This window comes from Pithys albifrons, chromosome 3 (assembly GCF_047495875.1).
Source record: "Pithys albifrons albifrons isolate INPA30051 chromosome 3, PitAlb_v1, whole genome shotgun sequence".
Lineage (NCBI taxonomy): Eukaryota > Metazoa > Chordata > Aves > Passeriformes > Thamnophilidae > Pithys > Pithys albifrons.
The window spans coordinates 24,956,427-24,981,957 of record NC_092460.1 but is presented as its reverse complement, the minus strand read 5'-3'; the positions used below and the strand labels follow the sequence as shown (position 1 = coordinate 24,981,957).

At 42.9% G+C, this 25,531-nt stretch overlaps 1 protein-coding gene across 3 annotated transcripts in view; it reads left to right on the top strand.

The window, feature by feature from the left end:
- The window catches only part of CHST11 (carbohydrate sulfotransferase 11), a 171,313-nt gene extending 146,735 nt beyond the window's left edge, over positions 1 to 24,578 (top strand). For 2 of the 3 annotated variants that reach the window (XM_071551051.1, XM_071551050.1), the window contains exon 3: positions 19,656 to 24,578. In XM_071551051.1, coding sequence (XP_071407152.1) covers positions 19,656 to 20,504 — 849 coding nt within the window. In that variant the 3' untranslated portion in view covers positions 20,505 to 24,578. Of the gene's footprint in view, positions 1 to 16,512; positions 16,592 to 19,655 lie in introns of those variants that run through there. The other variant, XM_071551052.1, reaches the window with a different exon arrangement.
- Positions 24,579 to 25,531: the final 953 nt, after the last annotated feature.

Sequence of the window (25,531 nt, the reverse complement as noted above, 5' to 3'; positions counted from 1 at the left end):
TGGGGTTTCTTTACAAAAGACTTCTGTGCATTCCCTTGTTATAAAAAGTGGTCCTTTTCCATGAAACTGCAGTTGATGCACTAGTCCTAAGGCATTTGAAAGAAAATCACTCATACCCAGTTTTGTAAGGAAAATAACATTGCCATAAAGAGGCAAAACATGTTAATGTTATTTGCCTATATTCTCACTGTTTCTCTTTTTTTTTTTTCCTTTTGAGTCTGCTTGGTTTCTCCATTATTTTTGTTAATTGTTGGAACAGCACTTACTGGTCTCAGCTAGCAATCAGCCCTTCATGGTTCTGGACATTGCACAAATACAGTAGAGGAAACTCTGAATTCCTCAAAGTCACTGACAAGCTTGACATTAATTTCCATAAGACCCATGATCGAAACCACAGCCTTCTTGCGGTGAAATGCGGACATGGTAAAAAATTGTGCTGTGCTTAGTTCCAGCCTGGCCAATGGCAAGCACATTTGTACTGAGAAATAAGAAAATTGAAAAGTGTGATGCAAAAAGGGAATCTTTGGATGAGAAACTGGGAAGCCTTTACTTTGGTTGTCTGGTTACTTTGGTAGATTTACTGCTTGCAGAAGAAGCTGTTAATGACAGGAGACCAGGGCACTGTTGGGTGCCAGCCTTGGCTCTGCCACAGACTCACCATGACAGCATGACCGAGTTTTGCATTTGCTGAGCAGTGATAACATTTGTGCTTCACAGTGGGACTGAGAGTTTGTGATTCTGAGGACTACCCATGCTCCCACACAGACATAAACTGTCTACTTCTTCACAAATATTCCCAATGAAGACTGCTGCTTTATGGTTGGGTGTCAGATGAGTTTGGTCTAATCATGTTTTTGTTGGTGTTCACCTATTGGGTGTACCACAGTGAGAGTGCTGCTGAGTGTTCTTCTTTAATCTCTAAGTAAAACACAAGTTTTCTTTATCTGTAGGTCTTGCCAGATTAAACATAAAAGATAGGTTGCTGTGAGTAATCGTAGTGTAAATTACCATTTTCTGTCTAGACTTATAACTTGAGTCTCTGATTTCTAGACTTTGTTGTGTTACAGAGGGAGCAATGCTTGATGACCACAACCAGAACTAGTTGAGTGGTTTATTTGATATAATTAGAGCTTGCTTTTATTGCCATTTAAAGATCCAGGAGAGCAACTGAGTCCTTTTTGCAAAGTTCAGGAAGGCCATGAAGGCACAGAAAGTGGGGCCATAAGAAAATGCAAAATGAAGGTAGCAGCATGTGCATCTAAAAAACACACTTATAAATTTCCCATCCAAAATTGTACTTGTTGTTCTTCACAGTAGCTATATAGGTGTGAGATGCCTATTGAATGACTGTAGCATCCTTGAACATAAAGTAAATGTCTTCAGAAAGTGTTTTCTTATGGTGCCAGCCTCTACCCATCCTGTCTGATATCAGAAGCAGAGTTTTTCAGATCTCCATGATGTCATATGTTACATCCCTAACTGCATTTCCATGATTTCACATATCCACACGTTTTGTTAATTCTGTTAATTTGGCAGCAAAGTCTGTCAGATTGGCCAATTCTGGGAAGCCAGATGGTTAGAAATGCTCAGGGGTCTGTGAGTCACAAAACACCAGGCCTGGTTTTTCAGAGACACATTCATGAGTTTGGCTCTTCCAGTGTGGCCAAGCTCAGAGGATGGGTCACTGCCATTGCCTCTCCCTGCTTTGGTCGCCTGCTGACTGTCCAGGTGGTTGGGGTGACCTTGGGCAAGTGAAGAGACCCATTGCTGCTCCTTTCCAATGGCACAACAGGGACAATCAGACTTCTCTGTGGGCTTCTGGTCTGCCTCAGCTCCTGGTAAGGGATAGCCCAGAATCCTTCTCCAGGTGTACATCCTGCTCCCACTGATGGCAGTGCTGGACAAGAGCATTCATGAGCCAACACCACAAAAAATTGTGTTGAGCACAGTTTGTGGATTTTCTATAAAAAAGTAATTATAGCCTTTATTGCTGAGTGCCAAATCCACTTTCCCCTCTTCTGGGAGCCATTCAATAAACTTAATGTTCTGAGGTAGAGCAAAACTGCCATAGTTTAATGCAGTGTTTTATGTGTCTTCCCTGCACTCTAACACCTGATTTTTTCTAATAGCCCAGTGTGAATTTTCTTTTTCTTTCTAAATTATATTAATAGGTCTGAAATGCCCTGTGACTTGGCATTTCCCTCTAGACAATCACCCTTTCTTCCCCAGGAAGAAGCCAGTATTTCCAGGTGCCTGTACAGATTTGTCTCATAGACAGATGCCATCTTGGGGTGGGATCAGGCCAGGTGGCATCCCCACTGCACTGTCATGCCCTCACAAACAAAACTGGGGTGGGTTATCGTCAGTCCACTGCCCCTGTGGGACACTCTGTCCCTTTCCCTGACTGCCCTGAGTGTGAAGAAGAACCCTGTGAGACCCCACATACTCTTGACCCAATGTAGCATTGGCTCAGGGTGATCATCCCTCTTTAAGTCAGTGCTGGGTGCTGGGAGCTGCTCCCATGGAGAGGGTCTAAGCAGAGGGTCTGCACAGTTGGGCTCTCTGTGCACCATCAAGTGCCAGGCGTGAGGACATGCTCAATCCTTGCCAGAGCAAACACTCTGTCCAACATGATCACTTGTGAGGAGGGGCTGCCAGTTTACATGGAATTTGTAACTGGGCCTGAGGACCTGCGCTGAAGTTACACCATGTGAAGGCCTCTACCTGGGAAACACTGTTTAAGAAAAGAAATGGTGCAGATGGTAGGACTTTTCAGATGACTGGCATCTATGTTTGTGCTCCTTTCACAGAACCATTGGACTTTGTTAGTGCAAGTTCTTGGGCATAAACCAGAAAAAACCATGCCTGGAAATGAAAAACAACACTATCTAAAATGAAAACCCCATCCAAGATACACACATACAGAGCAACAGACTCAGAACTGAAGTTGTCACAGTGGTTTTCATTCAGCCTTTTTTAACTGACCCATTTCCACATTCATGGTCTTCTGGCCATGGGAATATTTAATGGATCAAAAAAAGAAGGAAACAAACTTTAGCAGAATATCAGAAGAATATTTCTCAACAGAAAAGCACCAGGATTATAAAACACTTTCCTCCTCAAAAGCAAATGTGCTTCAAAAACAAGACTGGAAAGGACATTGAATATGACACAGCAGGAAGTGAAAACATCTTTTCTAGCTCACAGCTGTCATGGGAGAAGATGTTCAAAGGCCTTAAAAAGCCATTGTGCAGTAACTCAATAGGCAGTTCAAAAATAATCATCTCCCCAACACTGCAGGTAACGCTCCCCAACACCCCACACCAGGATTTGGGATGAACCGTCGTCCTCTACTGAGCAGAGAAACTGGGCAGCTTCTGGCAGTAACCCTTCAGTTCTGTAGCATCTCTCTGTACCATTGTCTGAACGATAGGATTTCTTTTGAAGGAGATAGTGGTGGTGTGCATCTCTTAATAACATCAAAAATTCCCAACGAGTCAAATTTTCAAAGCATTTGGAATTCAAGAGGAAATTTTTATTGACTTCAATAACTTTTGAATTGGGTCTATATGTGAGGTTTTTTGTTTTTATATTGTCTGAGACAGAGGGGAATTGGTTTTTTGATAGTACAGCACCAGATTGCAGGCTCTGCATCTTGTTATTTTTTTAAAGTCAGAACAACTGTGCTTTTATTAGATTTGTGTTATCTCTTATTTTACTACAATCTTTTTTGCATTTCATAAATATTAATTCCCCAGAAGTCTCTTTTGTTTAATAGTTTTCATCTATCACAGCCTTCTCTATTTTCCGTTCCTCTCTCATCCCAGAGAGATGTCATCCCTTGCCATCAAAAACGAGAGCTTCTCAAAGGAAGCTCTTTAGCCCAGAGATGTAGGAGCAATATTTTTACTAGATATCATTTCTGTTTTCTTCTTTGTGTTCCTTCCCCTTCACTTTCTAATGCAGAACCAGACTCTAATTTCACTTGCTTCCTTAGAGGAGACTGTGATGCTTTCAGAAACTTGTTTATCAACGTTGTATTTTCTCCTGTCATGCATATACAGATATTTTAAACCATTCATTCATCTTTTACTGACGTTGAGGTACCCAGCTGCTTTGCCAGATGCCATTCAAATCCAGTGAGCTGTTTTCAGGCAGCCTGTGGTTTTGTTATTGTTTGATTTCTTTTACATGGAATTACTGAAACTACTTCTTCACCTTCTCTACTGAGTTTCTACTTACTTTTAACACAGATGAGTAAGATGTGGTAAGCTGAATCAGGTAGGCAGAGTTGTAGTACTTGTTTAAGCTGTACCTACTAACCAGCTTCTTAATGCTACTTCTCCAGATTGAACTGGTTTGGCTTAATGTCGTCCAACCTATTCCAGACAAAATGTTTGCTTCTCACCTTCCTGTTTTTTTGCAGTAAAACAGTACTTTTCCAGAAAAACATCTAGTGTTACCTCTTAGTTTTTGCCACAAGCTTTATAGATCTACCGGGGTCTTTTTTCAGTAACATGCAGGTTAATTTTTAAGGCTGTGGCAAACTCATAATATCAAATTAAAAGCCAGACCAATACATGTAACTATACTTCTTTGTTTTCCAAGTGATTTCTTTGAATCCCAGTACAACATCTTGGAGCAGTCTAACTGTACTTAACTCTAATGATTTGCTGATTCCAGCATTCTTTACTTCCACAATTTCTCACCCTGAATCTTGAGACTCTGGTTTAATCCATTTACTTAAGCTTTATGTAACTGGAAGGACTTAGAAACCTCATGAAGGACAAATATTTGAAGAGATATTTTGTTATGAAATTCTCCTAGAGCAGGACTAGGAGCCCAAGCTGAAAAATAAACTATATTTTCCCATCTTAAGAGTTGAACAGGATGACAGAAAATTGAAAAGTACTGGTAACATTGTGTTGGCTTGTCTTGACCTCTCGGTTGTTCTTGAACAGAGAAGGGATATTGGGAGAGGACAAGGTTCAGCTTGTGAAGATGGTAGAAAAATGCAGCAACACTGGATTGGTTCTTTGTGGCTTGTTCCTCACATCTGGAAAGTGAGGATGATGCATTTTGCTTTAAAGTTTACAGATAGAAAAAAGACCAGATAAGTACTGTTATTTTTATCCCAGACCTCAGTCTGCAATAGCAGCTCCAGATGCAGCTTCAGGAGGAGTTATCCATCCTGCCAGCACCTGCAGATCCCTCTGAAGTTTATCTGAGGTTTATTTGGGAGTAAGCCTTTATTCCCATTGAATATGTACATTCGTTTCCTTCAGTCCCTAACAAGGCCAATCATAACTAAAACATGCCTATATTTTTTAATGGACTCAGGTCTGCTCTGCTACCTTACAGGAGGGAGCTGAAAGAGCTGAAAGATGTCATAGTACTTCTAACGTGCTGCAATTTTAGGCTACAGTGGAGTTCCTGAGATTTACTGGTCTCAGCTGAGCCACAAAAACTAAGTGAAGAGGGGAGGATGAAGGGGCCCAATCCTGTCTGCAGTGGGTAAAGATGGAACAAAAAATATTGTTAGGCTGATGTGTAGGCTCTGCTTAGCTTAGCTGACTGTTCAGCAGTTCAGGTTTTCTCAGTTAATCTTGGCAAGGATTTTCTTCTGGAAACAGTGTAAGCAAACCTGAGGTTTATCTCTGCTCAGGTGGTCCTTCTCTCTAGAGCTGCAGACAAGAGAACATGAGTCATTAAAAGCAAAACAGGAGCAGATGTTCTACATCAGGTTTAAAGTAGTAGTGTATGGTAGCTACTTTATCTCAATCTCCTAAGTACATGTGTGTTTTGGAGCAACCTCTTATTCATTCTGTTTAACATTCATGTCTTCCTTTGAAAATGTTTGTATCTTCCCCACTCTTCTCTCAGTGCTCCCATGGGTTTGAAAGTTCAACTTGAGCTCCAGTGGTATTGAGTGCAGATTGCAAAAGGGGTGCTGGAGGGCTTAAATGAAGAGCAGTGAAGGAGAGAGAGATCAAAGAGCAGTGAGAGGCACAAGTGGAAAAGCAGCTCAGGCAGAATGCAGAGTTAAGGCTAACCTTAAAATAACTGGGATTACCTTGGACCCTGTATCACATTAACCAGGGGCTGAGAGAACACTGTGATTTTAATAAGATGAGTTAAGGGGCCCTAACCACTTCTGAAAGGCACTGGGAAGAAGGACTGAAGTTGTGAGTTTGAACTTGGATGTGCATAAGGAGAGGTAATGGCAAGCTGGAATAGGAGAGTGCCCAGGAGGACAGAAGAAACGGAATTAAATTACAGTTTGTTCCTGGAAGCAGAGAATCCCACATACTGATTTCCCCTGTGAACAAAGCTTATTTTTAAACAAACAAAGCCAGAGATAAAGTTAGGTCATGGAGCAGGAAGAGAATGTCTCTGAAAACAGTAGAAGCTGGGAAGAGGCTTTGTGAGACTTCCCTGCTCATGCTAGCTGGGATATGCAGCAGTTGACAGATACCCATGGGGATGAATTGCAGGACTGGATATTGGGTTGCAGATACCAGATCAAAAGTGTTTAAGTATGATCCTTACAAATGGCCCTTCATGTGGTGACCTGCTCCGGCTAGTATTAACCACCAGTAGGGATTTAGAATCAACAGGATAAACAGACTTTCATCAGTTTTTATATTTGAAATGCAAAACTAAAAGAGTTGAGAGCAGTTGGATGCCATTATTGAACTGAAGGTCAGCTGTGCTCATGCATCTCATAAAAGGCAGGATACATTCAAAGAGCAAAATCCACTGTTAATTATCTGCATGTTTGTGGGGGGCATTTGTGCCATGGAAGCCCCCCCATGGCGTGAAGGGCACAGAGCACTTGGCAGCTCTCCCTGCCTTGAGAGGACAGGTCCTGCAGCAAGTGATGCTGCAGGTGGGAGGGAAGAACCTTTAACTCTTCATTCATGTATCCCGTGGGTGGAAGTTCCTGCTCAGAGAATCTACAATGACAGCTCTCCTAGTGAGAAACTGTAATTTAGGTTTACTTCTCCTGTCAGGAATATTAGCTCTTCCTGCACAGTGCAAACTTGTCACTTTTCCCTGCTCCTATGACCATGTCACCTGGCAGCTCTGGAGAAGGACAACCTCCATTCAAAAGGCCAAAACATCATCATCAAGTGTTTCTCAGGAGCTGTGAGGCATCTCTGCTGTCTTGATGAAATCAGGAGAGAGGTGGCAGCAGTTCCAGGTACTGCCTGACTGGAGGCACCATGGATGCTTCTCAGACCATCCTACTAATCAAGATCTGCAGCAGTGTGTGTTTTCCCTCCATTGTGCTACTAATTTTTTTCAGTCTCACCTCCTTACACATCAGAGTGTTTCAGTACTTCAGTACTGCCTGGAAGCGCCCGTGTGCCCTGGTCTGTGACCCACATAAGCCATTGTGCTATCTGGGTGCTTAATACTGGGATATGAGTGGGTATGTATGTATATGTATGCATGCGTATGTATAGAGGGAGATGCATGCATTCCTGCCCATCTTACTAGCATTAGTTGTTAATCAAAGAGAAAATAAGCAGCTGATAAAAATAAGAAGTCCTGGGAACAGTAACAGACTAGTAAGGGTGGTAGAAGCTGGGTATTGCTAACCAAGCAATCAGCTCTCCCCCACGAGTACATTTCCAAGGCTGCAAAAATAAAAAACAGCACAGTGAGTGTAAACTGTCAGGACTCTCCATTTCCCCTGAGCTGAGGAGAAGTTGCCCAGGGAGCAGGTCCAGGCAGGGCGCTCCCTGTGCCCCGGAGGAGCCCGCGGGCGGCGAACAGCGCTGTGCTGTGTGTGGACAGAGCCGCGCTGTTCCCCGCGGCGCAGCACGGCAGGGCACGATTCCACGGAGCACACGCTCTTGGCTCCCTCGCCCGCGCCGCTGAATGCCTCGACTCACTCCTGGCTGTCAGACCATGTCCCCTCGGGCTGCGGGTTGGCACCTCTCTGCTTGCTGGCTGCTCGGGCAGAGGGGGGATAGCTTCCCGATCTTTCCATGCCCTCCACTCTGGCGAACGCCACGAGTGCCTGCTCAGCGACAGCAGGGACCCGCTTCAGGGGGTTCTCCGTGCAGAGCAAGAGCTGGCTGAAAACTTGGTCTTGGAGGTCTTTCTTCCGATCTCTGCTGGCATGGGGTAGCTGCAGGTGGGGTAAGGCAGATGACAAGGGTACGAGAGCCACAAAGAGGGAGCCAGTCCTTTCAGCACATAGAGGCGGAACTGAGGAGAGCCTGGCGTGCATTCAGCATCTGTGAAAGGAGCAGAGAGCAAGGACACAGCTCTTGGCTGCAGCCAGGGAAGGATCCCGACAGCCTGAGCTCAGAGGGGCCTTTTCTCCTTATTTTCCTAGGGAAGTTTAAAAAAGAAGGAAAAAAGGGGAAATGAAGATGATGTGCAGTTTCTTTCAGAGTGTAGTTGAGGGAGCAGTTTGAAAAAAATAACTGCCATTTAAATAAATACTAAGGATTTGTTCTACTATTATAAGGTAACGTTTAGTATGCAGTCCCTAAATGGATCTGTTATTAGATGAGACAGAGAACCCTTAGAAATCACAGTAAACACAGCTGTAGAGATGAGGAAAATGAACAAGGACTCATGCTAATATTTTTACCTTCCAGTTGTCTTGAATAGCTGATTAAAGTTACTTTTAACATTGTCCTCATGCTCCAAAATAAGAGGGCTTAATGTAGCGAGTCAGATGGATAAAAATGCGACCCAGTCACACTGGGCTTGTCAGGATTTAAAAAAGATTACTTAGGTGTGTTTTCTGTTCTTTTATTGCTGTGCTGAGGTCTCCCCACTGCAATGTATAGGGATCCAGGGGGATTGGAAGTTACCAGCAAGGGCTGGTGGTCTAATCCACAGAGTGCTGGATATGTGGAGTTGGCACAGTGGATGGAGTGTGTTGGAATTTGGGAAGAGGTGTCAGTAGCCAACAGAGAGAGCAGCCTTACCTAGATGCTCTTTGCTTCCCAGAGAAGCCTGTGGTGGAGTCATTTGTGGTTGGCTACTGGCAGTGAGTTTCTTTTGGTGTACAAAGACTGAAGCATCTGAGTTTTTAAACAAAACCAGAAGATACTGAAAAACAAACAACCTTATCTCCTGTATCATGATTCTTCTTCAGTCTTTTGCCTTGGTCCCTTATTGGGCTCAAGCCTGACAACATTAGAGTTGGGTTAAAGGACTGCTGCTGGCTTGTTCAGGACTGAGCATCCCTCAGGAGGGAGACACTGGTATTTATCTCAAGGTAGAAGAAATCAGACCTGGGAAGCTATTGATGAAATAGGCTTTCCATTTTAACCAAGAATCTTATTTTGTACTCTTCCATTCTGCAGCAGGAAGGTTTCCTGGGAAGCCTGTTGTAATTAAGATTATAAATGACTTCTGGCATTTTAATATAAGAGGCTTTTTGTCTTTTCAAGCAGGAGGTCATCTAATTCTTTTTGTACAGCAGCAGAAAGGTGAAAAGTTTCTGGTTAACTGTAATTAAGGCTGTGGAGAACAAGTAACCCTGGTTACACCTTCTGCAAGCATTAGTGAGCAGCATAGCCAAAGGTGCCAGGAAAAGTTACCTGAGAACAGCAAGGTTTAGTCTGAACAAAATATAACCTCATCAAGGGTAAGTAAAATAAATTCAATGTTAATTTGTAATGGTTTAGTCAAGGAGAAGAAAATCATTATCCAAAGGATTTAGGTATTTTGCCAGTCTGTGTCAGGATGAATTAATTCAGATCATTATAAGAAAAAAGAGTCATATTGAGATAGGAGATGAAATCTCTTCTTGTTTCTGACACTGACCTGCTGGGAGGGTGAGATTAGCTCTCCCTTCCCCATCTCCTCTGGACCTTTGCACCATTGAATTAACAGAAGCAAGACTCACAGGGGAGAGTTTACACCAGGGTTATACACTGTCAGGCACGATCACTTCTACTTCCAGCATCTTACCTTAAAAAGAACAGCATGGCATTTCTTGGTGGGGGCCTGAACCTGTCCCTGGCTCATAGAACAGCATTCACCTGAACTGCTCAGACATATTGGAAGGGGATATCCCACAGTGTCCCATGCAAAGTGCCTGCCCTGGTCATGGGAAACAGGGACTCAGCACACTCAACACATAATTACAGGGTTCCCCTCTCCTCAAGTGGGTTGCTAAAGCGCACCAATTATGTGTAAAGAAAACAGCTATGCAGCAACTCTCCTATTTTTCCTATTTGGGTTTCCAAAGCTCTAGAGTAATATTGGTGTGTTGCACACTGAGTTAAAAATTGGAAACATATTACCTTGATTTAGCATGGGACTGAGTAAATTGTATTCACTTAAAATAGCAGATATCCTGCTGAGAAGAAAATAAGTCTTTCTGCCTGACTGTATGACACCTAAACTGCACCGCGGAGGTACAGAAGGAGGATTTGTGTTACTGAGAAACCCATTAACATCGTCTGGCAGGTCAGAGCTGCCGGGGGGAGCAGGGCACGTGTGTCCCCGACAACTCCAGGCATTCAGGCCTCCTGCATCTCCTCCCCGTATCCTCTGCAGGGTCTCACATGGTTTCTGTCTGGGTGCGGTCTGAGCTGCAGTCTGGACTCTGCCCACCCTGCAGTTTAATGACGTTTCTTTTTCTTAAGGGAGGTTTCATTCACAGCGCTAACTGGCCTCTCCACCCATGTGACTCCACAACATTTGCCAAAAGCCTTGTCTCCTGAATTGTGTAAAATACCGAGGTTTATGACAGCAAGCTTAGTGTACAGAAGCCACCATCCTAGGTTTCTGAAGTGTGAAGGACCTGCAAGATGACACCTGCCTGCCTGGTAGGATCATTTGTGTGCCTCTGACACCTTGGGCAAGTGGAGGTTCCCAATGCTGGAGATTCCTCATGCTATTTCAGCACAGGCATATCTTATCCCTTCTGTTGGGATTTATCCTTTATCTAAACTGCATCTTTCTTGTTTAGCTCCATTACTACTTCTCCTAACCAGACTGAATCCAGACAGGAGATTATTCCCTTCCTCCTTGTGGAATTTCTTATGTATTTTTGTATTGACGTGTATGCTCCATCCTGTTTCCCCACTCCACCCAGTTTATCTCACCCCTACTACCACAACTCCTTGAACAGAGAAACAAATCTCAATTTTTCTTAGTCTGTTTTTCAAGGGCTACTCCCAGCTCCACCCTGGCTGACTCTATGCATCCCAAGCCCAGTGCTCCTCCTGGTGCATCATTTGCAGATATCCATGGCATCCCTTTTCCTAACCAGTTCTCAAGCCTCTCATTGAAAATCACATCTACAGCTCCTACAGAAAAGACAAAATATCAGAGTACAACAGCTACAGGTCACTTGGCTTCAAGCTTCCCCACCCATGTGCTTTTCCTCAGGCTTGGGTTGTCCCAGTTTGTGTTTCATCTATGCCCCAGTTGTAACCTGGCAGCTGTGAGATAAAAGTGGAAGTCTCTTTTACCCTGTCTGCAGTCCCTGGTCACTTGGAGACAGTTCTGCCAGCCTGGCCCTTTCCCAAGCAGCTGCAGGCAGAAGTAATGTATCCTTGGGAAGGGTCTTTCCCAGACAGGACAAGTGCAATCAGCTCCCCCTCAGCCAAGGAGATTGAGTGCAGCCTCTTGTTCTCTTGGATGTGGCAGGTCCTGTGTCCCACCACCAGCCCTCACTTCCTGTCCCCCACACATGAAAGCAAACTTGCTCTGCTGCTGTGTCTGTCAATCACGTGTGCATGTAATTAAGCCCATCGAAGGTGATGGTAGGTAGGGACACCTAAGGGGTACTTGAGGCAGCTTTGAGTGGCCAGTGATCATAGTGTAGCAGTTAAACATCCGTGCCTGGGACCAGGAAGGGTTAGAAAGACAATGTTTGTGCCCCTGTGTGCTACAGGTTACATGCACAGGTCTGGAGAGTGCGAGCTCAGCTTCAGCACCACAGTGCATGCGTCTGTGTTCGTGTGTTGGGGGGAAAAGGACAGAAAGTTTTCATTGTAAAATTAAATTCATGCGATAGCCAGACCTTTCAGCTTTTTAATACAAAGAGTGATTTATCGCTGCACTTAAGGAATGAGCCAGGAGCAAACAAATTCATCACACGCCGTCCTTTTCCAGGTTGCTGTGGCAGCGGAATGGAGAGTTCGGGGTCGTCACAGCAGAGCCTCTGGCAGGGGAGGCAGCACAGCTGCAGAGGGTCCCAGCCTGGGGTTTCATCTCCTTCTTTTTGCTATGAGAAAAAAAATAACAGGACTGGCCATCTACTAAATTCCCCACCTGCCCCTTCCTTTGGCTGCTGCAAAGAGGATGCAAAGTGCTCTTTGAACATGCAACATGAGGCTCCAAACTCATCTTCTATAAATTAAATCCCAATAAAGCCACCAACTTGAAGTTTGTTTGCTTTAAGTATTCCCAGCTCGAGGCTTCTCCAGCCTTCCTGATGATTTCTCACCTCTCGCATGTATTGCATTTGAACTCGGTCACTTCCATTTTGCCTGCCCTGTGTTTGTAATATTCCCTCAGAGCTTCAGAACAGCAACATGCACAACAGCACACCCTTCACCCACCATGTGGACAGGCCATAGGTCTTTCTGCTGGATCTTCCTGAGGACTTCCAACTTTTCCCTCTCCTGGGTCAGAGGAGACATTTTACAAAACTTATACATTCATCTTACTAGCCCCAAGCCCTGTGTATGGTATGAATGTCAACTCCACATAGTTCCTAGCAGGGAGAGTGGGAAAGGACAGTCTTCTGAAGATGTTTGGAATTATACATAAGAAGGTGGCATTGGAAGGAAGCTGGTTCTTTTCTTCTTGAATCTGTACCTTATTGTGTGTGGGAGTTTCGAACAAATTAAAAAGCTGTTTTTAATATACAGCTGGTGCCATTTGGTGTCAGTCTGTGATCTTTCAATATTTTTGCATCATTTAGACTCCCTGTGATTTTCTCTCCAAGATGAAAAGGCAAATACTTACTGACCTAGCTGTGAAATTTTCCCAGGAAATGTGTGGATGCATGTGTGTCTGTTGACAGGTGTTGACTGGTTTAGTGTTGTTTCTTTTCTAGCACTCAACTAGTAGTTGTCTAGTACCTGCACAAAAAAGAGTTAATGCGTATTTGATGCAGGTTTGGGAGGTACTGTTAATCAGATAATTGTATCCCTGGTCCCAAAGAAATGCAACTGCTGAATTATCTCACCCTTCTCTGCTACATATATGCACTCAAGTGCACACAGACCAAGTCAGAGATGTGCATAGGAAGAAGAAGGAGAGAATGTGTATGAAGCAATACATGATTTTTGACAATACTGTGCTAGCAACTACTGTGTATGATTGTTTTACTCTTGAGAGCTTTGATTCTTCTTTTCATAGCCCTAGTGCATTCTGTACCATGGGAACTAAAAATGTGTGGTTATCTTGGCTTGCAATACAGAGAATTGAAAAAATGTGTATTCGGCCTAATCTTCTCCATGGGGGAATAAGTTCAATGCATGAAATGAAGAAAAGAAAGCAGCTTTGTAATATTTCAAGAGTTTCCTTCAGATGATATAATTTGTCTCTAAAAATGTTCTTGATTAGTAGAAATGCGCCCAAGTTAATATTAGTTTTGTTATCTTCTGTTATCCAGCCACTCTGTAGGGACATTTTCATAGCAATTTCATATTCCGGTTTATCTGTCCACAAGTTGTAAGGGAAGATGTGGAGCATTTCCATCTCCAGTACACACAATGTTCTTTTTCTTGACAAATATTAATTGAGATTTTGGTGAAGTTCTTATTTCAGTGCTGGAATTTTCTGAAAAATTACATCAAAAATAATATGCTATGAAATGTGAAATAAATCAAAGTATGAAACTGCAAAGCTGTTACTTAAAAAAAAAATGTTGCAGTCCAGGTCAGGTTAATAAAATCCCTTTATTCAAAATGCAATTGTTTTTTTAGGTGCAGTGTTTTGATTCACATAGCTACAGTTGTCTGACTGTCATCTTAAAAATCTGCAAAGAGTAATAGTTATTTGTGATTTGTGGTGATTTGAGAAATGCTTCTGCTTGGGTTGTTGAGTATGAAAAATTGCTACTTCCCCATTACTGTCTAATGATGACTATTTTTAAGAATACAATCTAGAATTTGGTGTATAGCACATATATACACTGAGTAGTGTAGTTATGGCTACAAACTGTAAAGTATTAATATAGTTGAAACTATGTTTGTAACTTCAAGGCTGTCCATAAGGATGCAAGAGTCTTAATGACACTTTTAATGTGGAAAGAGGATTGGAAACGTGCATGCATGTAACCTCATGTTTAAAAAACCCTCACCCTTTTAGCATTCGGGAAAATATAAAGAATACAAAAAACCATTTTGTATATTGAATAACAAACAACTCCTAGAACTCAGATGTCATGTTTGATGGGCTGGGGGAAGGAGAGCTGATAATACCTGAGAGATTTCAGACAACTGAAAGAGTAGTCTGTCTCGGTGTCACATAAACCAGGACCATTAGTGCCACCTATAGTTAGTCTGACACTTCTCCCTATAAGACTTTTTTTCCAGTGGATTTTTGAGCCTGCTGCACACCCCTTCTGAACCAATGCCACTAAGAAGGATTTGGTGGAGATGAGCTCTGGTTTATACTAAGGTTAACAGTGCTATGGGATAGACCCAGCTGGGTGTCAGCTGGTTTGTAATTGATGACTGCTTGGACCACAGGTGAGGGGATCACCCCGGCAGCTTGCAGGGTTCTAGCCTAGGACAGAAACCAAACCTCCAAACACAAAGGTAACTGAAGAATTAAAGGCAGATGCAAAGTCTTTGTTAATGCAAAACTGAAGAGAAAAAGCAATTTAGCAAGGCGTAGGACTGCAAACCCCATTCACAATATCTATCTTCCATATTCCATTCTAAACTATTTTGGATAATTTTGCCCTTTAATCTGTCATGACCAAATGTCATGTTAGCACTTACAGCATAGGCTGGTTGTGAGCCTGGAGACAGCAATGTACAGAACTAGCTGCAGGCAATGCAGTAGAAACAAATAAAATCCTGCCTTGTAAATGTGGGGGTTACTTCTTTCCACACTATTTTTTTATAGTGAGACAAATTTTAATTAATAGGCTTTTTGAATGACACTTCAGTATTGCCATCCTTCTATTAAAAAACTGCTTTCAGTGCAGGTACCTGTGAATTGGTTTGATCTCTGTGCTTAGTTTGCAGTACACTACTATATTCAGAAAAAAAAAATTAATAATTCCCTGTCTTTAAATCTGTACTTGCTGCTTGGCCCTCAAGCTTGGAAAGGTCTTCAAAGATTATTTTATCCTGCTGTGCCTAAGTAACCAGAAGAAAATAGCTCCCATCTCATTACTCTGGTTTACCTTGAATAACCTTTGCATGCCATGAGTTTATGATTGCCAGTTGGTCAGCATATGTATTTCTGGTCAGTCTGTTCTCTAGTGCTCCACACAGAAAGCCTTCCTGCCCCCTGTTCCCTGCACACACACAGCTCCCTCCCACTGTACAGGAGACATCCACATGAGCAGAGTGTGCTGGATTTAGCTTTCCTCCCTTGTTGTTAGGTTGGGACTGATGGAGATAGAAAGCTTCTGGGATCAGAGCGTCCTCAGACTACATTTTTCTTTCTCTTTTTTTAAATGCCACTGAGCTTAGGAGTCTCCTGGTGCTCATGTTGCTTCACTGCTCAACTTTGTTGCTGCATTAGAAAAGAAAGGAGAAATTTGATCTTGACATGTCCTTCTTCTCTGTCCCTCTTTACAACTTCTTCAAGGAAAAAAAAAAAACATGATTAAGTGCATCTGTGGTGACAGTCCTTTCAGGAAAGAACATATGCTTTTATCAGATGCCTTCCCAAAACCTTTAATGCCCAGATGAAGTCCAAGTCGAACTGTCAGGGGACAGACCTGAGCACTGACTTTGTCACCATCCCCATGCTGCTCTCAGGGTAACCTGCACATAGGCTTAAAAGTATCCTTTTCCAAAGCAGGGTAGATTTAGGTCATTACTTATTGTGGCTTCTAGAACTGAGGGATCAGCAGGACCTCTGGTAATGAACACAGACACAGCAATCAGTGTCCAGGCAGGAGCTCCACTGTAGCCACACCTGTAACAGCTTTGGAGGAAGACAGTCTGTGACCCTAATTGTTTGACTTGCCCTACACCATGGGTATAAAGGTATCTGTCCCTTGGATCTTAGCTCTCTGGATGCTTAAATTTGTAGGGTATATCTTCCTCATTAGCCATGAGCACATTTGCACGTTTTCACTGGCCAAGTGGACCTCTAATATAAATGAATGTACTTCCAGTCTTGTGTAATCTTACTATTTTCCCAGTTCCTCTCACTGACTTCAAGAGTGAAATTATTATGTGGCTTAAAAACCTTGCCTGTAACTTCAAATGAAGAGAAACTGTATTAGCATCAGATAATTCACTGTTATATAATTTCAAAATACTAAATTGAAAAATGCTGTTATGATTACCTTGCATGGTGCTGTAGACCCTAGGGACCATGGAGCATGTCCTCTTTGCAAAGAAGAGTTCGGTGGTTCTTTCTATTTCCTACGTGGCCCTTCATCCATCAGCCATACCAAATGGTACTGTCATTTATGAGAACAAGGCAATACCCTTTTGCTGTTGCTTTGCTATTTAATACGTATTCTGTGTGCCACCAGGCAGGCCAGAGAACATGCAGAGCTGACCGTGGGGTGTTGCTGTATACTTAGTAAATGTAGCTGACCAAACCTGTATTCCATGTCTTCATATTTTTTTTCCATGTTAAAAAGAGTGAGAGGCAAGTACCACTCGAAAATGCACAAGTGTAATCTTTTAAGTGAATTTAATGCAGTACAATCTCATTTGCAATTTCAAATACTATGGCTGCGGTTTTCCCCTTTCTTGAAATGCCTGAAAATCTCATTAATGTTAATGTATGGGAAAGAAGTGCTTAGCCTATTGATGGAGGAATGAAATCAGGAGTAAAGCGTATCTCTACAAAGATTCATCTGCAGATTAGGGTCTGAAGCAACCATTAGATTATCAAATCTGACCTTCTGTCTAATACTGGCCATAGAATCTCATCCACTTAATTCTGTATGTATCCCAAGAACCAGAAAATCAAATATAGTGCATTGACATATTATAATGTAGCAATGTATTCAGGCTTTTTTTTTTTTACTTTAAAACCAGAGGCAAACAGCATTACTGTGCTATATGGTTATTGATGAAAATCTGCAGGAGGAGAGATTCCAGCTTTTTATCTGTCTGCAGAGGAGAATTTGTATGTCTGTGTGCTTGCATAGGGTTTTGTTTAGTTCTTTGAAAATTATTCACTGGTAACTGTAACCATTATAGAGCTGGTTGAGAACCATTAGTTCTGTTTTTCTCTGAGGACAGCACAAATTGAAATAGGGATTTTTATATATTTTCAACAGAAAAGGAATTTTTCTTGAAAAATCTCTGTGGTCCTTGACAACTGCTTTCTAGCATCTTGTTTGGAAACTCTCTGCCAGTCAGTTTTCCTAGGAAGCACGAAGCACATTTCACATCTGGCTCCTCATCTCTGACTATAACACAAAACTGCCCTTGAAGTGCACCTGGGAGGGGTCCAGGGGGATACCACACACACACAAAAAATGAGCCAAGCTGTCTAAAAGACCTGCAACTGGGCTATTGCATGTTTTAACCATTAGCCAGTGTTTTACTGAACAAAGAGGCTAAAGAGATGAGACGAGGAAAGTATCAAGGCACTCAGAGGAGAAATGGTGGGTGGCACTGTACAAAATATAGAGGTCTCAGAGTTGGCACATTAGTACTCTCTGAAATCCTCCTGCCCAAGTTCAACGTGTCCCAACCCATGGTGTTCATTCCATGAAAACATTTTTCTGCAACCTACCACAGCCCAAATTGGAGGAGAGTCTCTGCTGCTCACATGTTGCAAAAGCTTTTGCTGCCCCTTGGGTGAATGAAAGCTGGGCTCTGAGGGCTTGTCTATAGCGATGCAATTTCTGTTTTCTTTCACTCAAAAGCTCAGAAATCCTGCAACTGGCTTGGTCCCATCTTGGAACTTCATTTGGGTTTTGACTCAAAACTGCATTTGGATCCTATTTTTTGAGTTTTGGGTTGGTTTTGTTTTGTTTTGTTTTTTCTTTAATATGAATCAAGTACTGCTATTGAAAGCAGATATTTGACCCATGACTGCAGGAACTGGAGGTTCAGTATGAGCCCCAAGCTGGTGCAAAACCATTTTCCAAGGACAAGGGATATTGCATGGCATGTAATGATTTTGTCTGGTATACTGGCAAGGAGGAAGACCCCTATAAGCAAGGGAAACCCCATAGCAGATGCATATAGTCTACCTTGCTTCAAATGCTTCTTTGCACAGTCCTGTGGTTCCTGATAACCTAAGTGGAAGGTACTACATAACATACTTTTGAAAGACTGAGCATGCAAGAAGGAATCTTAGACCTTCTTGCGTATCAAATAGGAAGGTCAATACTTGCCATAATTCTTGGCTTTGAGGATAAATTAATTATTGAGCATAAGGCTCTTTGAAATCCACAGGTAAATTGTGTTAGATAAATGTAAATAACATTACCCAAACCTTCCCCCTGTTGCTTTGATGCAATTTATTCACAGTATGTAAAACAGCATTTGTAGTGCTGAGGGTAGGGCTGCACAACAAAACACTGTACCATGCAGAGACACCTGAGGTGGCTCTGAATAACCAAACACAGGAGCTCTGCCTTGGCATGGTCCTTTACTTGGGCTAATATTCCCTATTTCCTGGAAGAGCTCATTGCCTGCCTTAGCAGAAGTTCTTGCTGTGGTTGCTGGACACAATCTGGGCAGGAGGTGGCTGAGAGTGGCCATCTCTGCACAGCTGCTGTGTGGGTCCTCCTAAAACAATTAGAGCCTCTCCAAAGTATCCAGTAGCACTAATAATAGAAAGTTAGGGCACTGATAACAAAATAGTAAGGGGATATGGGTGAACATAGAACTGTGTGTGTTAGAAGACCACGCATTCTTTCTTTCTCTGTCAATATGGCTTCAGCAGAGAGGCAAATGTGAATATTCTGTTCAGTGAAGAAATCATACCTGAGTCAATGTTCCAGTTGAACAGTAGCAGGAATATCCATGGGCTTCATTTATTCCTCCAATGTCATAGCCAAGAAACAAGCCATGATCATTCAATTCTCTTAATGTAAAAGACATCAGCAACAAGAACACAAGTTGGTTTTATTTTGGCAAATTTTCCATCTCTGATGCCTTCCTACCCCATGTCAGCAGCAAAAGGTCAGGTGGGGTCCCACACTGTTGTAGCCATGGGATGGGCTGCAGAGTGGCTAAGAAAAGCAGCAATCATGTCTCAGGATGAGTTCTGTAAATACACTTGCTGCCAGGTTGTGTGAGTACTTGTGCTCCTTCGTGCTGGCTTCAAAGCAAATCTCTGGGTGCTCTGTGAACAGCATTTAAGCAGTGTGTATCAAGAAGTCTGGAGACAAAAATAGTTTATCTTCTAGAATAGGAACAGTTGTACTCTGCCACATAATAAACTGTTCTATGCAAGCAGAAATCTACTCCTCTATGAATTTCTATAATAAGCAAAAAGTGAGAGATTCCCAGCCACTTGACTTACTGGTGCCTGTGCTTTCTTTGCAGTTGTCCAACACAGCAATTCTTCATCAGATTAGACGAGACCAAGTGACAGACACCTGCCGAGCTAACAGTGTGTCCAGCAGGAAGCGCCGCGTGCTGACACCCAACGATCTCAAACACCTGGTCGTGGATGAAGATCATGAAATGATCTATTGCTATGTTCCCAAAGTGGCCTGCACAAACTGGAAGAGAGTCATGATGGTTTTGACGGGAAGAGGCAAATACAGTGATCCAATGGAAATCCCAGCCAATGAAGCCCATGTCTCTTCAAACCTGAAGACCCTCAACCAGTACAGCATCCCAGAGATCAACCATCGCTTGAAAAACTACATGAAGTTCCTCTTTGTTCGCGAGCCTTTTGAGAGACTGGTGTCAGCCTACAGGAACAAGTTCACCCAGAAGTACAACACTTCCTTCCACAAGCGATATGGCACCAAAATCGTGAGGCGCCAGAGGAAAAACGCAACCCAGGAGGCTCTGCGTAAAGGTGATGATGTGAAGTTTGAGGAGTTTGTGGCATATCTCATCGATCCACACACACAAAGAGAAGAGCCCTTCAATGAGCACTGGCAGACTGTGTACTCCCTCTGCCATCCTTGCCACATCCACTACGACCTCATAGGAAAATACGAAACTCTCGAAGAGGATTCGAATTACATTCTCCAGCTGGCAGGAGTAGGCAACTACCTGAAATTCCCCACCTATGCAAAGTCTACGAGAACTACTGATGAAATGACCACAGAGTTCTTCCAGAACATCAGCTCCGAGCACCAAACGCAGCTGTATGAAGTCTACAAACTTGATTTTTTAATGTTCAATTACTCAGTGCCAAGCTACCTGAAATTGGAATGAGGGATGGGTTGGGGGGAGAGAGGGGAGAGAAAGCCTGTTTTATTTAAGATTTTTATTTGTCATAATAAATATGGAGAATGGGTTATTTTGTAAATTAATATTTTCTTTCTTTGAATGATGCTGCGAGCAGCACAGTCAGAATTATTTAAATCAACTGTAAGAAAGGACAGCTCTCTTTGCAGGGTAACAGGATTGTGACGATCTAGCTGTAGAAATGAATAATACTGCTACACTGTTTAAAAAAAATGCTAATTGTGTTCTGGTGAATTTCATTGCTCTTGCATTCCTCCAATTCTAATTAATGTTATTTATACTTATTTAAAACATTGTCTCTTGGTAGGTGTCACTTCAGCAGCAGAGATAACATAACATTTGGACAAAAGGAGTCTGTTTTTGTGCTTTCCTCAGTTGAGCTTGTCTCTGGGTAATAATACTCTGCCATTAGCTGTTGATGCAGGTAAATACAGAAATTGTTCTTGATACCGCACGCTTTGAGAAGAGTGGTGGAAATAAGTTCTTCAGGAAGTGATATTGCACTCTATACTAGTACAAAATCTATCCTTCTAGCCCTGAAAAGGAAAAGTAAAACAGACTTGGGTAGATTCGTGCTATCTAAAACCCATGAGTGAAGAAATGTGAATGTATTCCTCGGAAAGAGAAACCATGAACCTTTTACAAGTCTTAATGAGTTTCTCAAGAATATGACCAGTCCCGTTATCTCTTAGTTTGAAGCCTGCCAGCCCAAACAAATGCAGATTTGCAGATGGTCCATCAGAAAACCCCCAACATTTTGGAAGTGACTGTAAGAGATTTTTTTAACATGCAAAGCAATTGGCTTTGACTTAATTCATATCCAGGATGGGGTCGGGGGAACTTCATCCTCTGCAAGTCATGCCTCCCTAATCAATCTAAAGATGGACAACCAAAATTGGCTTGAGAGACACTGGTCACTATATGTTGCTATAAATGATCTGGGCTTGTCATTTGAAAAGTTAAAAAGTCATCTTCATGTTGATAGCATGCAAGACAATAAAAAACGTCTCATCTTCCTACATGCTGGTTTCATGGCTTTTTCCTAGGGGGAAGAGGGAGTCTTTTTTCAGTTGATGCCTAAACACTACTGACAGGAATGTTTCTAAATTCGAGTGGATTAGAAATTCATCTTGAGTCAGCTCCAGTGTGAGACCATGACCTTTTGTCTCAAGGTGAGTGTCTCAGTAGCAGTTCTGTGTGTAACATCTTGTTGGGGTAGCAGATTGTAGCAGTCGCCACATACTGAGCAATTGTTTTGGGCAAGCAAATAGTAATCTATTCATGCCAAATAAATAATGAAAAATGAGATTTCAGTGGGGATCTGTTAGCCAGCTAGTGAGAACAGAAGTTCAAGCTTCTCCAGAAGTTTGTTTCAGTTTGTTGCAGGTGAGGTGCATGGCCTGGGGAATGCTCTGTAGCCACCTCAAGCTGTCCTGTCTCGGGATGACAGTGCTGGCAGACAGCTGGAGGGCTAAAGTAGGCAGGGCGTTAAACTGAGGCACTTGTGGGAATCTAAAATCTGTTTCAAAGTTGGTAGATGGTTAAAGTGGGGTTTTTAACTTGCCTGTGTGTCAATCTTATGATCAAAACAAACCCCTCCAAAAATTACTTACGATTTAAATAAACTCAGCTAAAGGCAGAGATGTTTTAACAGTATCAGAGCCAGACCCTGAAAGTGTATTGTTCAGTAGCCAATAATGTCCACGGAATTACATTAGTTTCCAGGACACAGATGTCATTAAAGAAGAAAAATAGTTTGCATCTTATTTGATAAAAATAAGTTGCTGAATAAATCTCATTGGAAGAAAAATTAACATAACAAACAGCAGCTGAAGTCCTTTCACAATTGGATTTGGTCTTCGGCAGGATTTGGGTCATTATTTTTTGTATCACACCATGCAAATTTATCTCTCATCCATTCTGGAACAGCCACAGTTTTCATAACCCAGGTCCTATTTATAACCTGGAACACTGGCCCAGTGGCAAGCAAAGGGCTGGCTGGCTGTGCCTGACTGCCCTGAATTCCTGATCCATTGCTGACTGCTGGCTGGTGTTTTATTTGAAAGGAGTTTTGTCTCATTTAGAGTATTTGGAGCTCTTGCAAGTGCCTCTCACGGTGTGCCCTGACTTTCTTATGTTCCTAGTTCAATGGTTGTATGTTTGTTAAAAAAAACAACTGAGGGTAGATTCCCCTTTCCCTCTCCCCCTCCAGTACTTCCTACAAGCTATTTGTGTGCTTGTTTGGTCTTGCATCCAGCAGTGCCCATATTTGGGTCCAATTTTCTCCTCAGTTGGCTGATAATTCCCCCAAAAGAATGTGATGTGAATTTTTTCATTTAAGACAAAAGTTGCTTCCAAAAGAAATTATTTTAAAACGGTGCATGCTTCCCCCTTGTTTCTTATCCTTTTCTCTGGCATCATCACCACGTTTTTATCTGTTCTGAAAGACTCTTTCTAGTTTCGCAGCTTTGGAGACACAAAAGCCCTATTTGACAGGTATGATAGAGAAGCTTTAGGTGAAAAACATATTCAGGAGATCTGAGGAGTGAGCATTGCTCCAGCCAGGATTTTTAGCAGCAGTTTTGGGTTTGATTTACCCAGATTCTGCCTTCCCACAGAGGGCTGCTCTATGGGCAGATGCTCACCACTGAGATGAGTCTTATGTGCACTTAAGTGGGTACTTTTAAGTCACTTGTTTTTTAAAAACCTTGATGCCAAACTACTACAATCTGGCTATTTAGTGTGTTATAGCTACTTTGGGGTGCTGTGAATGGGCTGTAGATCTGTGTTTAAAATGAACAGCTGGCATGCTGGATATGATCATGCAGTGAGCACAAAGCCCTCGCCAGCTCAGAGGAGGATCACAAATGTTAAGGAATATCCTTTTCTTTTGGTCTACTGAGTGTGTTGTTTCAACTGAGCCAAAAAATATCTCTTTCCACTACAGCCACACAGGAGGACGTTCAGGGTTGTTCAGCCTCTCCTCAGTGAGCTGGCAGTGCCCACCTGCAGTGAGGGGGCAGCTGGGGAATCAGGCTGGTTTTACCCCCACCTCTTCACTGGGTCTCCCAAATGGAGGAGAAGGGTCTGGTTTGCCCCTCACGGCTTCATTTCTGCTGTGGCCACAGCTGGTCCTGGGAGGCAAACAGGCAGCACTGAGCCCCAGCAAAATGCAAAATATAGATGTGCTTGTGGGACTGCAAGGGCCACCTGAGGAGCTGCTGTTGCAGAAGGATATGCATTAGTTATGATCGAGTTGTGATGAGCACAGAGAGGACTCAATGGGGAAAGCCCTACTTCCCACCTCTGTCCCCAGCCCCCTCAAAGCTGCTGGAGCAGTGATCCTCATCTCAGAGCAGTGATACCTCCCCATCCTTTGGCATGGCCAGCACTGAGCCCAGCAGTGCTGGTGGGTCCACAGTTGGCACAGCACCCACAGCCAGGGGTTCGTTCCCCCAGATGGCCCCAAGCACCTTAACCTGGAGTGCAGGCTGGATTTGGCCCATCTGAACATGGTAGTGCTCCTGGGTGGTGGGAGGTCCCCCCCAAACCTGACTTGGTCCATGCTTCAGCTTTTTCATAAACCACATCCATTACCACAGAAATGTGCAAACTGCCTGACCCATGCGCTGTGTACAAGTGAAATTAATAGTCCACAAGCAGAAGTGCTTTTAGAAGTAAGTTGACCCCAGATGTTTTAGGGTTTCACTGTAGTCTGCTGCACTTTTCAGGTACAAAAAGGGACTGTCCTTACTATTACTCTTGTTACAGAGAGTGTTATTTTCTTACATGCATGCACAATACAATGTGTACGAATAATTTAACATCAATGTGGGGTTGGATTTTTTTTTAACCTATTTGTATGCAGTAGAAGGCTTGTTGTAGAGAAGTATTTCCTCATACTTAAATATACTGTTAATAAAGAAAAAAGCTAAATTATACATTGCCAACACAAGTGTGAACTGCTCATGAATCTTTCCTCAAAGAAGCCATTCAAGCCTGATTATTTTTCTAAGTAACTTCAATTAAATTGAAGAAAGAAGTTCCTCTCTGTGTGCTTTATTTCTGGCTCGTGCTTTCAGGGTGGATTTTTCAGGGTGGAATTTTTGTGTGCATTGCTTTGCTTTCTCACATGAGTTATTGTGGCAGGACACACTGAAGACTTAAAATTATCATATACCATGGAGCAGGAAAGCTGAAGTCATCTAACAGAATCCTCTTGTTCCTCAAATTCCCAGCCAGCAGGGATGAGGGCTGTCACTTGAAGACCTGATGCATGCCCAGAAACATTGTTCTACCTCAAGCAAAGATGATTTAGAACCAGCTAGATGTCATCATGGCTAGACTTCCCGGACAAAGATTTGGGAAGGGCTCTCCCCATGTGGGTGTGCCCTTCCAGCCTGTGCAGTGGATTTTTTAGGTAAGGCACAGTGTGCACAGAACTGGCCCCACCCTTTAACTCCTGAGGTTCATCTGCCATGGCCAAGTGAGCTTGGACAGTGACAGTGAAGTCCTTCGGACTAGAGCCTACAGCCTCCGGTATTCCCAGGAGGTCTCCCATCCAAGTACTAACCGAGGCTGACCCTGCTTGGCTTCCAAGATCTGACAGGATCAGGCATCAGGGTGGCATTTAACTGCCCTCAGCCAGATGTAAACTCCAGATATCTGATGAGCTTCAGGCCATGTGCTTGCCACCTTCCTTCATGTACATTCACTAATAATGACTTTGAGTTTAACATTTCCAGCAGTCCCCAAGCAGTCCCTGGTTTTCACTGAGGCCACATTTAACCCCAAAGTGGAAACTTCCAACTGAGCTTTGAAGACAAACTCAAGATCTCTTTGTAGGTGACATGATTTAGGTCACTGAGCATCTTGGTATTCCATCACTATAACCTTTCCAGCATCTTAGCATCACTCTTGAATTGGGGAGGGCCCCAAAACTGGATGGCCCATCACCCTGTGCTCCCTAATTAACAGGCAGAACTGCAGCACTG